An 18,243-nucleotide genomic window follows, 5' to 3' on the forward strand; every position below is an offset into this window, starting at 1 on the left:
GACAAAGAGTCACTGGGTAGTTTCTAACGATGTAATATTCTCAAGAAAGATCTTGTTTTATACTTTATATTCCAACAAATGCTAGCATTATTGATGCCACCATTGAAAGAAAAAAAATGGAAGAGTGAAAGTCTATCTTTTCTATAAACTGCATTACTGTAAAAGTTTTACACCAATATGTTCAGACTAAAAACAAACTTATTTAAACAAATACACTCAGACTTTTCTAATTTTATATATACATATATATATATATTACATTTCATCAATAAGCACCTGAAAAGGGGGAAGAATTTATTTTTCATAGCTACATTAAGTTGTACATATTTAAGCACCAATTTTTATGATTAAAGATGTTGAGAAGACACTAAGCATTACATGCAAAACTATGAAAGACCAGCCATGAAAGAGCACAGCTTTATGAAAGAACAATGGTATCACAGCTCTTTGTCCCCAAAGAAGGACGCAAAGAAATTACAGAATTTGGAGACAGACCACTTTCAATTGACAAAATTTTGAATATCTAGATGGTCTAGATCAAGTCTCTCTGAAACTGGTTTTATATCTATGAAATGTAAAGTTCTCTTTAAAATCCAAAATTCTGCATTACTCTGCAATAAGCTACCCGATGTTAGGGCAAATTAAATATAGTAAGCCGCTGACATTTGCAAGGCATATGAACTGAGACCTTTAGAAAGCCTCGTAGAATATACCTTCCCTCATAAAACGTGGTAACGTGTTCAAAAAAATTAAGTAACCCCTTTAGAATCTCAGTGATTCTATAAATACAGCTTAAAATCATGAACAAAGCTATGAGTTCTTCCAACAAACGCTACGTTCTATTTCCGAACATCATTCCGGTGTCACACGCCCTGTCTCCACGGGTAGGACGAGACGAAGATGGAGACCGTGAAGGCCTCTGCAGATGGGGACAGGAGGCACACTGCAAGGTCCCAGCGCGTTCTGCCGTGACCTCAGTCCTGGATAAGGGGGCAGAAAGGCAGGTGAAACCAGTGGTGGACACTGAGAACCGCCATTTAAACAAAGGGTCATCTAAGAAGCAGCTATTTCTGACTGAAAGCAGCAGGTTTCATCTTGGGATTTCCTAGGACGGAGCTCAGCCCAACTTCTTTCTCAGACACTGCCGGGGGCTGACCACGACTCCTAGCAGGTAGGAGTGGTCCTTCCAGAGACGCGCCTCTTGTGACGGCGGCTCCATCAGAGGAACAGCTGTTGGTCCCCAACCTTCTCTAAGAATGGCTTCACTGGGAAGCAAGCACTCGCCCGAGGCAGGGTGAGCAGAGCGCCCCTCCACTGCCAGCCTGAACTCACGCAAGGAAAAGCACCACTAAAATCTCTAAGTCAAACTTTTCTCATAATAAAAAGTGAGTTGATAGCCACATGAATCAATAGTTCCCTACTGTAATTTCAGATGAATTTTGAAAGACTAGTGATTTTCTAAGAATTGACAGTTTTGTTGATGTTTTCCATTCATAACATTACCAATAAGAGGCCATCTCTTCAAGACTCTTATCAAGTTTTCCTCCTTCACTGAATGGGATGCTTCTGGTGCTGGCTAGAGAACTGAAGAGAGGGTTCTAAAGCCGACTCTCTCTGTTGCCCATCAAGCATGGTGTGGGTCGTTTGAACGTGGCAGATCAGGGTCTCACTACACAGACCTCAGGACACAAAACTGGGCCAAATAAACTCTGCTCATCATTGGTCCATTTCTGGCCCCATTTTTTAAATTTACTCACCCAATAAGAGAATGAACATCTGTGAATTTTCCACTGAACATCAGAACTAGAACATTACATTCCAGATTTTAACTCAGTCCAACCGTGTATCTCTAGCTCAGAGTGATTACACTCTAACATTTTTTTCATTCTTTCTTTTATTTTCATCAAATCCAGACGTTGATCTGTTTGATTAACCTGTTTTGGCCTTAATCACTTCCCCAGAGGCATGAGACAACTATGACGAGTGAGCACACGGAGACCTCAAGGCTGGGCCCGAATTCCAGCTGCATTAAGCGCTCGGACTCGAGCACGCGAGCACACCAGTGTCTCAGCACCTAGGTGTCAACAGTACTGTACACGTGAGAGCTGCAAACGTCAGTGGCTTAGTGTACAAGTAAAGGGGCGCTGTGTGTAGAGATTCTCTTTCTTTGATGAGGAGCCTAAGGCTTCTCTGAGACACAGAGAAGGTGTCCCACCACGGATGGAGTCTTTGGACCTCCTGGCAGCTTCAGACAGAGCATCTGGTTTTTACTGGTTTTACAAAGTAGTGTTCCATGTAAAGTTTTTTCCATGTAAAGTTTTTGATTTCTGTTTAACAGAAAGGGAGAAACCAAAAATTCACTGAAACTGTGAATATGTTCATATATTGCTACTACTATGAGTACTAATAAATAATAAGCATTGGGTTAATTCTTTTGTTAGAAATTTTCCTAATCTTCAAAATCTGATTATCATATCAACAATATTTTTTAGAAAAAGGAAAGCACAAAATTTTAAAGACCAGATATCCAGCAGTAAGACTGCCACTTCCTAGTTGCCAAAAACATATGGCATATCCATTATTATTAAATTATAAATGTGAAATGAGAAAAAAAATTCTCAATATTACAGTGCACTGTGAGAATGAAAGGGGAAATTGTTTTAATTAGCTTCAAAGAAAATTTGGGTATAATTTTAAAAAAATCTTCATATATATTCCACTGAATCTACTATTTCCCATAATCCGTTTCTGCACCAGATTAGCATGAAAAAGGAGACAGAGATATGGTTTAAACCTCAGCAACTAAAAATTTCTTTAGTAAGTTTTTATCTAAAAATAAGTACTTACTATGTTAAAAAAATGTTGTGTTTATATATAGTATGATTTTTTTTGGTACTCGTATAACTATAAATCCATGTCCATGTCACCATAACCCTGAGGAATGAGAACATGTGTCCTGGGCCTCCCAAATGAGAAGACAATAAATCCACAGTGACCCAGGAAGAATGCATTTGAGGTTGACGCAATTAACAGGCAGGACCACAGACAGTTACATACACTATTTTGCAATACTTTTATTAAAATGTGACTATAAATCGTATGTTACACCAGTTAGGAAAATGTCCATCTTAAAAAATGAAAATTTCAATGAGAATTTTAATATCTTAAATCTACCAATATTCACTGAAGATCAATCACCTTCTGAAAACCTGAGACAGAGAAGGACAGTTGGGAACCATAATCCTCAAGAAATCATCTGTGTGGACCCAGGGTACAAACCCATTGGTTTTAAAAGAATAAAGAGAAACAAAACAGAATGTGCTAAGTTGTACAGTCTTCTTAGGAATAAGAAGAGATTACATAGACTAGAGATCCAGGGCAGGAATTTCACAATGAGACAAAACCTGGGCTTTGAAAATACAGCTGGCCCAGGCCTAGAAGGCATGCCAACATGGCTTTCAGTGGACACGGAGTGGAAACAGTGAACAAAGTATGATGAGATGGGTTTCCTAGTATCCTGACCCAATTTCTATACCCACATACTACATAAGGCTGTGTCTAGGGAATCGCTCACTGTCCCTAAAAAAAGCAAGAACAGGATTACATTAAAACTCAATGGAAATTATTACTTCCCTGAAAAGCAGATTTTGATATGAACATCACATGCCAGAAACAGTTCTAAATAGAATTAGGTTTGACTCATAGGAAATTGCCAATATTTGATGGTTTTTAACCTAAGTGTTGATTTCATATGATTCAAGCCTAGGAGGTGCTTGCATCTTAGAACGTATCAGTGGGCATCACGATGGTTCTGAAGGGAATGAAGGACCTGCTGAAACAGAGGGCAGTCGTTGTGCAGACCGCTGGGATTACCAGGAGACCGACCCGCCTCATAAGGAACGCGGTTGCCTGCCTGTTTGCCCTGAGCACGAGCGAGAGAGCAGCACAGGACTGGTGGGGAGGCCCCTGGTCTGAGGCTCACAGTGGCCCGGGGCTGAGGGGAGATGTCTTGGAGAATACTGGGTAAACCCTCGATTTCTCCCATCAGCGCTCTGTGGCATAACGAAATGTAAACTTCTTGTTTTTCATCTGTTAAAATGGATCACCAGATTGCTTTGATCCAACTTTACCAAAATTACTTCAGAAAGCTTGTAAGTTTCCTGAAAATTCCTCAGAAAAATTTTAAACTTGGACTTTTATAAGCAACTAGCAAGGCATCATGAATATAAAGAAAGTCTCACAAGAAGTCAGTACTGTATAATGAAACTGTATGAAAGTTGGTAATTAAGCATAATTGAAGGCTGCAGTGAACATATAGGCCTTTGTTCTCTTTAATTCTGGTGCTGACTGGGAATTAAAGATAAGAGCTTTGGGCATATTTTAGTCAGAGTCCAGATGTATAAGCCTCAGTGTTCTAAAAGCAATTTAAGTGAAATAAAAGAAGAGAATGGCCAAAAGTATTCTAGATGCCTACCATGGGAAAACACCTACCTTCTGAACATTTAGCATATTTGATTGATCATAGTGGGGATCACTTACTCACTGACTTCAAAGAGAGTTAAAAGAGCAGGTATTCTTATACCCAAGATCTGACTGAACTACTCAACTAAATGGTAGCCCCACAAAAATCCTTAAAAATTAACTTGTCATATTAAACAACAATGTACTAACACATGAAAAAACAATTAGAACATTCATACTAGAAAAGGTATAGTTCACCTTCTCCACAGAGTTCAATTTTATCTTATTTGTATATAGGGATGAAAAAGGAGGCATTCCTCATTTAATAAAGATTATCATTACTAAACCATACATTTCTGGTGTAGTAACTCAATGAACTAGTACTGGATTACATAATTATACACAGTATCATTATAGTTTTTTGGGTTTCTGCTTTGGGAGATGGAGTTTATATACATATATATTCTTATATACATATATGATTACATATATGCTGTTGTTTAATCACTAAGTCTTGTCCAACTCTTCTGTCACCCCATGGACTGTAGCCCACCAGACTCCTCTGTCCGTGGGATTTCCTAGGCAATAATACTGGAGTAGGTTGCCATTTCCTTCTCCAGGGGATCTTCCAGATCCAGGGATTGAACCCACATCTCCTGCACTGGCAAACAAAGTGGCTCTTTACCACTGAGTCATTGTGTATGTATATATTCTTTATTCAGCAAGGTTCCATAGGAATATGATAAAAAAAAATAAAGACAATTTAGAGATGGAATAGACAAGGAAGCAACTCATAGAAGACAGGCACCTCATGCTGAAGCTTGAAATAAAATAATGACTTAGATTGACAATCAGGAGAAAAGAAACATGGTAGGAGTGCAATGAGGGCAGGAAGAACAAAAGCACAGCGGAAGGGAGAAGGAGGTTACAGAGCTGGGAACAGACCGTGTCTAACAAAATGCAGGCCCTCCTTGGAAATACCACGGGGTTCCTTCTTGACCACCACAATAAAGCAAGAAAGGGAGTCACATGAATTTTTCGGTTTCCCAGCGCATATAAAAGTTATGTTTACACTATACTGTGTTAAGGATGCAATATCATTATGTCTAGAAAATATCTGATTGCTAAAAACTAACCATTCGTCTAAGCCTTCATGTCATAGTAATAGCATCAAAGATCACTGATCGGAGGTCAACATAAAATAAAGTAATAATAAAAGTTTAAAATCTTGTGAGAATTACCAGATGTTGACAAAAAAACCAGAAGTAAGCAAATGTTACTGGAAAAAATGGAGCTGATAGACTTGCTTGCCACAGGGTTGCCACAACCCTTTAATTTGTAAGAAATGCAATATTCGCGAAGCACCGGGAAACAAGGTCTGCCGGTAAAACCAATGACTACAGGGCTTATTTGCAGGCAAGCTTCGAAGCATGAAAGGTGAGAGGCGACTGGCACTGAGGGGAGTAGCGGGAGCAGGGAAAGCGGGCAAGGGTCCAGGAAACATCTCTGCGACGTGACCCGGGAATCCACTGGCCCCCGCCTCCCTGAGGTCTGAGCTCCACGCCAATGGCTTACGGGCTTCCCCTTGTGTGGAGTGAGACATGACGCTGGAGTGGCGTTCCTGGTTCTTTCCAGCCGGGTTCCATCTCACTGCCCCTTCCATCACCACTCTGAAGGAATACTCCCACCTGTGGTCCCCTCCTAAACAGTGCTAAGCTGGCATCCTACCTGTTCATTTTCTGTCCTCTCCCTTGCCCCAGCCCCAGGACGCACTGCAGCAGGAGCAGCCAAGATCGCACACACCTCACTGGGGGCCTCCCTTAAAAGGCGCCCCTTCAGAAAGGCCTGTCCTAAAGCACCAGCCGGCCCAGACACTCTCAGGAATAGCACTTCTGCTGTGTTTTCACCAGCACCTTCCACCTGATAAAATTCCCCCTTCCCTTTATAGGTGTGTTAGCCCTGCATCCTTAGCCTCAGTCTGTCAACCCCAAATCGAAGGGGCATGGGACCAGAGGGTGTATGATCTGCAAACACGATAGGCCAGCTCAACTTTGGAACACAACAGCAGTAGATGTAGTCAATGCTGACTGGGAGAATCAATTAATAAATAAACTAGACGTCTTCATGAGCATCCCCCAGAACACCTCTGAGGCAGGATTAATTGTTCCCTCTTCTAAACCTTTCTTTTGTATCATTGTGTAGCCTTTCTTTTTACATACTATGGATAACTGCATAACCTACAATATCTTCTGAAGAACAAGACTCATATAATACTCATGTCTGTTTCAATGCTCATGGAATAAAACACAGAGAAATCAAATGTTAGCTTAAAATTAAAGAATAAATCTTAGAAACAGTAGAAACAGTCCTGTATCTCTGCATCACATATATACTCTTAACACCCAGGCTTTCTCCTCTACTAACAGGAGAATTTCCCCCAGAGTAGTCGACCCAGTATTTTATCAGCACAGCTGTGTTATACTATGAGCAGTGATCACTTTTGACAGAGCAGAGAGCAAGGACCCTGGTATAAAAGTGAAGCAACCCTCCCCTCTTTGGCGGGGGAGGACATGCCATGTCTGTTCAGCACACTCTAGGAGCAAGCATTCCTCACAATAACAGACAATCTTGAAGAGTAAAAAGCACCATTTAAAGTGCACTATATTCGCAAGGAGAGTTTTTAAAAAGTCTCATCACAGTGCTATGCACTGCTGGACATGATGCCCCCAGAGCACAGGGCTGGAGACCGCATCCTCCCAGACAAATGCTGACCCTACCTCACAAATATCCCTGTTGCAAAACTTCCCTTGAATTATGTGAGCTTTGATTTATACGAAGTTGTTAAAATATACCACTCACATAAAATGGGAATTTCCCATAAGGGAAAAAAAGATGAAACTAGAAATAACAGTAGTAAATAAAATGCATTCCATGAAGTCCATCCTACTTTCTCGAAATGAATTACAATTTTGGCACTGAGCTTTCTAGAAGTAAACATAAGGAGGAAGACTCAATTATACACATGATTTGCTAGTACTTAAGACCAAAATGACAAGTTGTTTCAGAAAGGCACACCTCTTCCTGAAAGAGAGACCAGAAAGAAACTGCCCCCAACCATCTCCCTAGGAAGATACGCTCTATGTCCAGGAGCAGCATGTTGAACAAGATCTTTACAATAAAGACATGACTTCTCAAAGCATTCTGAGATTTGTCATTATCATAAAAACTAAGTACAAGACCAGTCAAATGTGACTGGAGGAAGAAAGCAAACACAACGGGATGAAGGTAAGGGGCTGTCCTGATGGAAGGACAGCACAGAAAGCCCACTCACGAGAAATGAGTGGGAGGAATATTATTCAGAATAGCAAACTAATCTATCAGACATACACGTGGTATTGAGATACTCCACACGGCTTTGGATTAAGCAGCGGAAGCAGGAGTAAGGGCTTACATTGCTTCATGGAAACTGAGGGGCCCAAGGCAGTTACGAGCTAGGCGTTTTCTGTCCCCTCACAGATGAGTCATAAGAACCATCTGCAACTTGGCCCAAACACCTCCCCAAAAAATTAACTTGGAAACTTCCACAAACAGATGACAAGCTGAAACCCCAATATTCTTACCAGTGATGCTTACTTTTGCTAATGTTCACCTCGAAAATTTATACAGTAGGAGATAGAATATACCCATTTCAGTAAGAAAACATTTGTCATAGGCAATCACAGAATATCTAAATTGTCCATTTAATTTAGAAATACTACCCAAGTACTAATAAGATAACTTTGGTGGAAAATATATACTCATCTCCTTATGAACCTTTATAAATGGTCAGATTGAGCCGGTAAAACACAGAAGAAAGTTTTCTAAAAATAACAACCCTGAGTAAATGATGTGATTTCTGTCTATCTTCCCACATGGACGTAATTATTTAGCAGGGTTATCTGTCTATTCCATCCAAATTCCTTAAATAAAATGATATTAAATGATCACAGGATATTATTTATACACTAGACACTGTCTACAGATGACAAGAAGGAGAAATGGGAGAAGGCAGAAGAAAGGGTGTCCTCGGCTCAAGCAGAAGCAATAGTAAGTCACTCAAATAGAACAACCTCCCACTCGTTAAAACAAGCAATCCAAGATAGAATGAACTGAAATGTTTTTCCTCCATTTTGTCTCAACAGTTATTTCTCGTATGAATATTTTTTAAATCAGAGAGGAGCCCATAGACACTTAATTTTTCCAAAATTGTGCCTCATTTAAAAAAAAAATCACACTAACCACTGATTAAGAGAAGAACTGAGAGGGAAAACCAATCAACAGCAGTGACTGGAGAGCAGGCCTGAGCGACAGACACGTGACCCACAAGCGCTGCAAAGAACACGGCTCAGAGACCAGAGGAAGGACACTCAACCCGGGAGGAAACACCGCGCGCTCCCGTGAGAGTAAGCCGCCTGTTTCACTGGGAAGACAGAAAACAGAAGGTACCTTACAGAAATGCACACGGAACAAACAGGAAGGAAAACGGCTGATCCTTGAAGAAGAGAAAACACAAGCAACACCAACTTCGCCAAAAGGCAAGTTACTTATTTAAAATGGATAAGAACGAGACAACAATAGGAATTCATCTCACATTATGAACAGAATCTTTCCTAATACGAAAAATTTGAGTCTACCTAAATACGTGCAATTCAGAGTTTTTAGAAAAGGTAGTGTTCTCTCATTTAAAAGTAATCTAAGTTTCTAATCAACCCACAGTATCTATCACTGGCAAAGTTTCAATAAAAACTGTGTGTGTAGACGTACATACGCTTTTTCCAGGAATGTTTGGATTTTGGATGAATTTTCATGCTTCAAGAAAAAGGGTGAGCCCCTCTAAACTGAAAGACACAAAACAATGATGATGCTTCCATACAATTTTAACATATAAATACGAAAGTTCTCCATAAAGGAGACAAGACAGATTCCAAAGGACCCTGTAGCAGTGGCTCATAGCAAATTAGAGACAATATCAGGGCCGCCAGGATGTCTATCCCACACTCAGACTAGATAATATCTGGTCCATATAAAAGTGTGAGGGAAAGATTTTATTATCAATAAGCTCAAAAATACTGGTAAAAGAAAGATGCCTAACCACAAGTTCCAAACGTCTGATGGAGAGAATTTGGGAAAAATTTTATGGCTCAGCCATCTGAAGGAGGGAAACCCATTCACCGGAACAAAAACACTGGCGAGCCCTGGGCCCGCCCTGGGGGCCTGAACACACCCCACAGCTAGGGGCTGAAAATGAGGCACAATCTGAGACTTGGAATATCCGGACTCCTCCAAAAATTGCTTTGTTGAAAAAATACTAAGGTTTCAATCTAGATATTCACTAATAACTTGAAAAAATAAGAACATTATTTAGCTCCTCGAGTCTCTGATGTCCACGTCCAGTTTAAAATCCTTTACTGGGAAAACTGGTTTTGGGAGCACATGAGCCTTCCTGAGACACTGCCAGTGCAGACGTTTTCTGATGTTGCCCCAGACACCACAAAAGCCACTTATCAGCTCAGAAATTCTGAGTGAATTGTTTCCTCTCCTCCTATCGCCACAGTCATTCAAAGCCCAGCTGATTTCCAAGTGCTGAACTACAAATGCTATCTCCTTCTATTGTAATATGCACCTGGCTTTCACATAAGACATACTTATTATGGCAGTTTCAATTGTGATAATTGTGGATAAGCTTGTTTTCTAGATTACTATTAGTGAATTCAAAGAGTCATAAAGCTAGTCTGGTTACTATATTATAAAGAGAATTACTTATTTAAAATAGGGAATACTTTAGAATGAACTCGCCAATTAATCAGCTTATTATTTTGGAATGTGAACTGAATGTGGCTGTATTTAGCTGTTTATATTTATGTGTACAAGACTTCTAAAATACAGTAATATACTACCTTAAAATAAGTTCATGCAAATTTAGGAATACAAAAGTTGCTCTTATACAAGCAATCACCTCAGGTGTTTCCTGGAGTCAAAAATATATATTTGAAAGTATTTATTTTTCTGTGGCTAATGACAGTCATGCTGACAAAATTTATTAGTTCATCAAACTATAGTGCAAGAATATGAATTTATTTGTAATAAATTATCATTTTTGCATATATCAGTCAAAGCACAAGGCCTAAATACTTGCAAACAAAATGCATTATTAATTTAATTGTCACAGCCTATTTAGCTAACTTCTATTACTATTTTCCATAATATGCAACACATAAGAGGGGAGAATCAAATTCAAAACATAAAAAGAATAAACTGATTACATTGTCCTAGAGAAATTAAAATACAGCAAGCTTGCAAAACTATAGCAAGGCATTAATGTTTTAAATAGGTAAGAAAAAATGTTTAACTTAATTGAGAGAACAGTTCTGCCCAAAGAGATGGTTGAACATGCTGATAAAGAGTTTCTTTGTTTCCTAAGACTATTAAAAGGCATCAATTCCCTCTCCAAGGAGGTGAGGAAGGTGCACTGGAAGGAAGGAGCCTTTGATATTCTTCAGGCTAGATTCTGCTACTTACATCTTAGTCTTCCCCAGCTATGGACATCTATTAGGAAATTATGCTGTGGCTGAGGCCCTGGCATTCCAACTCAGCCTCTCTATGCAAGAAGAGGGACTGCCCTATCAATAAGCAGATATTATAAACAAAAGGCCCACTCAAACACGAGAATTTCAGTAGGAGAAACAATTCAATCTAATGTTGAGCTCAGAGGAACTCTGCAGTCAGACTATTTAAGAAGGAATGATCCAGAAGATGAGGAATGCGTGCCCATTTGAGATTCATCTCCTGATTTTAGGACAAAAATCATGTCAATGTTAGAGAAAAAGCTTATCATACCTCAAAGGGGAGAAGGACATGCAATCCTTCTCTTGCCTGTATTTAGCCTTTCTTTTTGTATCAGGGACTGAAATGAAGGGAAGTAACAGAGAGCTATCCTGGAATGCACAGGAAAAGGTAAACGAAAAACCGAAGAGTACAGCTGGAATTTTCAAACACCCAGGACCACACAGAGAAGACATCTACTATGCTTAGGGTGCCTGTAGGACAAATACATGTACAAGGTGACGAATTTTTCATTAATGTGAAACAATATGAACAAATACATTCAAATTTTTTTAATTCCTAAATAAAAACCAAAATGATACATTTGAGCTCAAAATATATACTAGTTATACAGCAGGGAAATATTTTATTTGTATCATGCAATCTAGATTGAATGTTGTCATTCAAATATGTTTTGTGAATAAAACACCCTAAGTACCTGTATGTAAAGATTTTCAATGTGAAATATAGTAATCACCATGAGGAAGAGCACGAGAATTGGAATCAGAAAAATAACTCTAACACTTAACTATTTATGAGATATTGTATATTCCTCAATCTGTCTTTAGTTCTGTAACATTAGAAAAATAATGCACCACTAATATAGTAATATAGGCTTCAGAGATGGCTCAGTCAGTAAAGAATCTGCCTGCAATGCAGGAGACCCCAGTTCGAGCTCTGGGTTGGGAAGTTCCCCTGGAGAAGGAAATGGCAACCGACTGCAGTACTCTTGACCGGAAAATCCCATGGACAGAGGAGCCTGGCGGGATACAGTCCATGGGGTCACAAAGAGTCGGACATGACTGAGCAACTAAACCACCACACTATGGTAATATGATTAACGAGATAATGCAAATGAAAGCAACAAGAACACAATAACTACAGATGCTTTGTTTCTTAAGTGCTTATAAAACATAACTTCGACAAGCCCAAAATTCCAATTCAAATAAGACAAAATTTTTCAAATTTCAATAATAATGCATCCAGGATCTCTCCAACACATAAATTTTGTCTCAGATTAAATATAATGTGACAAAGAAAAGTACGAGAAACCAAAAGGCAGAAAGTAGGCACACGTAACATTCCAATATTCTGACATATTAGACATGTCCAAACCAAAATGCTTAAGAAAACAATATGCCACGAATAGAAAAGTCCAGATAAATTTCTTGTGAATATAGAAAATATTGATGAGTATTTCAATTTTTCTTAATTTATTAAATATTTACAAACATGGCAGAAGAAGCCATATGCTACAGTGTGACAGAACAAACTGCATCATGACTGGCATTTTACAACCCTATTGAAAACAAAAGTTTACAGGAGTGTCTGCAGAATTTCACATACTGTCTTTGAGGATCTGGGGAAAGTCGGAAACCTACCAGGTCTTTACAGGTGAGGGTGCTCACACTAGTGTTGAAGGAGCTGCACGTTTTAAAGATTAAAAGTTGCAGAAGTAGCCAGGCTCACCTGGGAGCTGACACTGCTATATTTCAGCTCACCTAATATAATTAAGTCTATGTGATGCAGCTAATTATGATACAGTAGCAAGAAGAAAGGAAACCTGGCAGTTGATGACATCGTAATTGTAGTGTTATTTTTCATGACATGGCAACCATAGTATTATTTGGGAGATGACACAAGATGTATTTCTTTTTCAAATCAGCAATGTTTAATTCTACAGTGAGAATTCAAAAATGTCATTTTAAAACCTCAAAATAAAAATACACAAAGTTCAAAGGAAAATAGTTTGGTTTTACATATTTATTTTAGTTCATTCTAATGCATTTGCAGAGGTTGACTCCCTTTAATTTCAGTCTTCTGTTTCAAGGTCATTCCACAAATTGATAAAAAAAATCAAATCCTTCAAATCTTTTCCAATATGCTTAGATCAAATTTTCTAAAATTAAAATGCTACATGAAATTTTTATGGGAGAATGGCATAATATATGATATTCAACACGAGAGTACCACTAGTGTAAAACATGACGAACTCACTGGATAAAACTCTAGGAGTCACCTCACTAAACAAAATCTAAAATGATTTTGTAATTATCGTAATTAAATTATTTTAAATGGATGAAAATTACCTTTCTTTTGGTGTGCCAACTCCATGTTTGCCTAATAGATGAGTATTTAAGTGTTTCTTCATAACAAATGCAACCCTGAAAAAAAAAAGACAAAAAGTTATTATAGAACTAAAACATAATTCTCTACTAGAAATACGTGCAAAATTAAAAAAAAATAGACATACATATATATATATTTATAAACATATATAGTTGTAACACAAAAATGCACATTACAATGGCACTGCATTCTAAGCAGAAAGTTGGGTAGACGGATATACTGCAATACCGGAAAACCAAAAGAAATAACGGCATTTCAATTCACTGGGTCATTTTCTCACTTGTGTATACGAACAAGGACCAAACCAATGATTTCAGCTCTTCAGTCACTGTCTTCACTGTCAGTTAGTAAGAAAGATAAACCAACACATCAGTATCACATGCCCTGCCCCCTAGTTGATCCCACACTTCAATCATGAAATGAGTTTCAGAAAATGTCACTTTATTAAATATTTAAGGGACTATAAAAGAGAAAATGAATAGCCTTCAAGAAGCTTCCTTAAGAAGATGGTAATGATTTGAAGAGAGGTTCTTTAAAATGATATAGATGTTTACCATGTCTGCAACACATGCAAAAAAAATGTACTTAAGTGCCCAGAAGATATCAATAACTAAAACAAACAAAAAGTATTACCCGACATGCTATCTTATTTTACACACAAATCAGATCACTTAATTCAATTTTGTTGACATAAATATGAAATGGACAGGAATCAGCAGCCACTGCATACAGCACCATTCTTCTACTGAATACAGTACAACACAATTTAATTATGCCGTGTGATTGTTTAAAACAACTTAGATCTCATTCCAAAGCATCAGACTAAAAGAGCTCTCTTGATAAGTGAAAAAATAAAAATTTACTGTTGTAACTTTCAACGTAAAAGGGCTTGCAAACATTTTTGTTAATTATGTATTACAGCTGTCCTTCATAAAGTTAATTACTAATAGCTGAAAGGCAACAGAATCTATTTGCATATGTACATGAAAGGCATGACATATGCAAAAATATGATTTTAATTAGCATTCTATGATATGAAGGGCTACAAATCAAATTGGCATGTTATAAGATTCTTAACATTAAACACTGAATTCATCTGGACATGTTTGCACAGACGGGCAACACAAGACCATATAAAGTATTACGGCCTTATGGAAGAGATGGGTGTCAAAAGCCAAGACTGAAACATTTTTTAAAAATGTGAATGATTCTTTTCATGTCTGGTCTCTTCTGGTTATTTTCATAAAATATAGAGAACCTCAGTTTTGAGGCTAAAATAATGTCTGTATTTTTTTAATGACTGTGAGTTTATTATTCAAGTAACACATTTGTATACACTGAAAATAATATTCATTCTTTTCTATACATTAATAATAACTATGAACAACACATGCTTTACAACTATAAATAACCTATCACACCATCAATCCATAAAATGGAAAAACCATTATTACACATAAAGAATCAAAGAACTATGGTGACATTAAATGCTTAGTAAAATAACAGTAACAAGACATACTATATTTGTTTCACTTGATTTGAACAAAATAAATAATATTTTTAATTTCCTTAAAAAAGAATACCATAATAACAACAGTCCATTTAAGTCATGACTTCCCTACTGTCCTCTATTTTCCTATAATTAAAAAAACATAAAGCTAATAGCAAAGGGCAAAGGTTAAGAACCCAAAGTTGCAATGCACAGTTTATTTATATGGCCAAGTATGATTTAAGAGATTTGAGTTTACAGACCACAGCACAGTTTTAAAAAGAAAAAAAGGTTATTATTTAAAATGCTGCAGGTTTAAGAAGTAAACAAAAATATTACACTGCACAGGGGAACGAACTAAACTACATAGAGAATGAAAGCGTCTTCTTATAAAATTCTGACATTATCTGCTGAGTGTCTATAATAGTAAATATCCTAATAATTTTTGTTACTATGGGGAAGAATTTACAATACGAAAACACAGCTCAATTGTAGTCAAATGCAAAATATTCATTCATCCACAACCTGCTATTAAGCAAATTCTTTTAATTTGGCCCAAAGTACTATTAGTGTAAAAGTCTCAATGTCTTCCTCAGTAAAACAGTGTAAGTCAAACAGGACCAACTGAACTTACCTACCTCCATGATAATAATATTGCCAGTAATTTGAGAGCACTGACTGGAGCTTATACTTCACTGCCACCATAAGAGTATTAATACAGTAACATAATAATTGTCTTGGAAATTTTATAATCTAGATACCACCAGAAATGGTATGGGGTGAGACAGCTGAGATGGTTGGATGGCAACCATGGACATGGCAACTCAATGGGCATGAACTTGGGCAAACTCCAGGAGATAGTGAGGGACAGGGAGGCCTGGCATGCTGCAGTCCATGGGGTTGCAGAGTTGAACACAACTTAGCTACTGAACAAAACCACTACCACCAGAAATAAAACAAAAATAATCCTGAATCAGAAAAACCATACAACTGAAATGCCTTGCTCCCAATGAGCCCACATGACTTTAGACTTTTCATTCTGTTTCCACTTATTCTCCCTCCTAGGTACCAGCCATTGGCAGGTTCTCCATATAGGAGGCAAAATCAGACAGTTAAAGCCGTGTCTTCACGGAGCTTTCCTTCTAAAACCTGTGGCTTCTCATCATAATGAAGCAGCACTCAGCCCGCCTGGCTCCCGCATCAATCCTGCTCATCACACGTGCACACACTGATGTGTGTACTAAACAGGATCGGCTCCAGGCAGGCACAGTCTAGGCAACCAGGGTGAGTAGGTGATCAAACAAAGACAAACCCCTGCCTTGGAAACTGTAAAACCCAGTGAGGGAAACAGGACACCACCACCACCTACGACACAGAGCATCTTAAAGAGTGAAACGGGTGGGATTAAAGAACAAAATAGAGAAGGAAGAGCTGAAACCTCAGCAGAGGATCAGCACTTTACTTTTGGGAGACTCGGGAGTGTGAGTGAACATCGGGGAGCTGGGTGTTCCCCCAAGCAAGGGACAGAGGCCACGGAGGACACAGTGGCCAGAAAGACCTGGGGCATGAGCCTGAGGGACAGAGGGCAGAGGGAACTGGTGAGGGCACCGAGCTCCTGGGCCACCAGCCGGGGCTGGCACTCGGGTGAGCAGGAAAGAGTCTGAACAGAGGAGGGACACGGAGGACACACATTTCATTACAGGCCTCCAGCTGCCCTGCTTGGAATACACTGGGGATGGGGCGGCAGGGGGGCAGAAAGAGAGGGATGAACTAACTGGCTCCGGCAGTAAAACCCAGGCAAAGATGACGGTGGTCTGCACTAAGGACCAGCACGAAAGAAGAGACCTGGTCAAATCCCAGACACACATTCACAACCAGAGTCAACCAAATCTCCACGGGGACTATTTGAACTTCCAAATTTTAAAATCTTTTTTTTTTTTATACTGAACGGAGATACAATAAAAACCACGTCATTCAGTTGCTCAGATTTTCTCATTGCAGAATCTCTTCACTTGTGAGTCATGAAAGATGATCTGACTTATCTATTAAAGCAAATACAATACAAAACCATGACTGGAGAGAACAGGACACACACACACACACACACAAACAGGAGCATCCCAGAGCCAGGTCTCGGAAACAGAGAAAGAAAACACCAGAATTAAGCAAGGAGAAATAAGACATCTATTTTAAAATAAGGATGAAGGTACACTAAGAATTCTTATTACCCCCACTTGGAATTTGAAAGATTTCCCTCTGCCTTAAAATCAGCAGTACTGGTCAACCAAAGGAATCTAGTTTCCTTTGAGTACAAAATCAATACAAGCCAGTCAACTTAATTTTCATCACTTTATACATATTTATAAGCAGCAGTCAATTCATATAATAAAATCCCTATGACTGAAAAAGAAAGTATAAACAAAACCTTAAGTGATGATTCTCTGAAGAATGATCATGATCATTCCCCCATGATCATGTAAGTTTAAGATGCACAAAAATATATTATCAATAATGTGATCTGACTTTTGGAGCAAATATCACTTGTATGGAAGACAGTATGGACATTCCTTAAAATCTAGGAGTAACACCACGATATGCCCCAGCAATCTCACTCCTAGGTGTATACTCTGAGGAAACCAAATTGAAAAAGACACATGTAACCCACTTGAGAGTCCCTTGGACTCCAAGGAGATCCAACCAGTCCATCCTAAAGGAAATCATTCCTGAATATTCATCGGAGGGACTGATGCTGAAGCTGAAACTCCAATACTTTGGCCACCTGATGCAAAGAACTGACTCGTTTGAAAAGACATTGATGCTGAGAAAGGTTGAAGGCGGGAGGAGAAGGGGACAACAGAAGATGAGATGGTTGGATGGTGTCACCGACTCAATGGACATGAGTCTGAGTAAACTCCGGGAGTTGGTGAGGGACAGGGAGACCTAGAGTGCTGCAGTCCATGGGGTCACAAAGAGTTGGACACGACTGAGCAACTGAACTGAACTGAGCTGATCCCACTGTTCACTGCAGCACTATTTATAATAGCTAGAACATGGAAGCAACCTAGATATCCACAGACAGATGAATGGATTAAGAAGTTGTGGAATATATACACAATGGAATATTACTCAGCCATAAAAAAGAACACATTTGAGTCAGTTCTAATAAGGTGGATGAACCTACAACCTATTATATAGAGTGAAATAAGTCAGAAAGAGAAAGATAAATATCATATACTAAAGCACATATACAGAATCCAGAAAGATGGTACCAAAGAATTTATTTGCAGGGCAGCAGTGAAGAA

General features: G+C 38.6%; 1 protein-coding gene across 5 annotated transcripts in view; it reads right to left on the bottom strand.

Moving 5' to 3' along the window:
* The window catches only part of ZNF407 (zinc finger protein 407), a 380,413-nt gene that overhangs the window by 222,180 nt on the left and 139,990 nt on the right, over positions 1-18,243 (bottom strand). For all 5 annotated transcript variants that reach the window (XR_014074896.1, XM_081562834.1, XM_081562833.1 and 2 more), the window contains exon 4: positions 13,413-13,487. Coding sequence is in view for 4 of the 5 variants with exons in the window: in XM_081562834.1 (XP_081418960.1) it covers positions 13,413-13,487 (75 nt within the window). In the remaining variant the exon portion in view is untranslated. The remainder of the gene's footprint in view (positions 1-13,412; positions 13,488-18,243) is intronic.

This window comes from Giraffa tippelskirchi, chromosome 14, assembly GCF_054371585.1.
Source record: "Giraffa tippelskirchi isolate mGirTip1 chromosome 14, T2T-mGirTip1v1.2.pri, whole genome shotgun sequence".
NCBI lineage: Eukaryota > Metazoa > Chordata > Mammalia > Artiodactyla > Giraffidae > Giraffa > Giraffa tippelskirchi.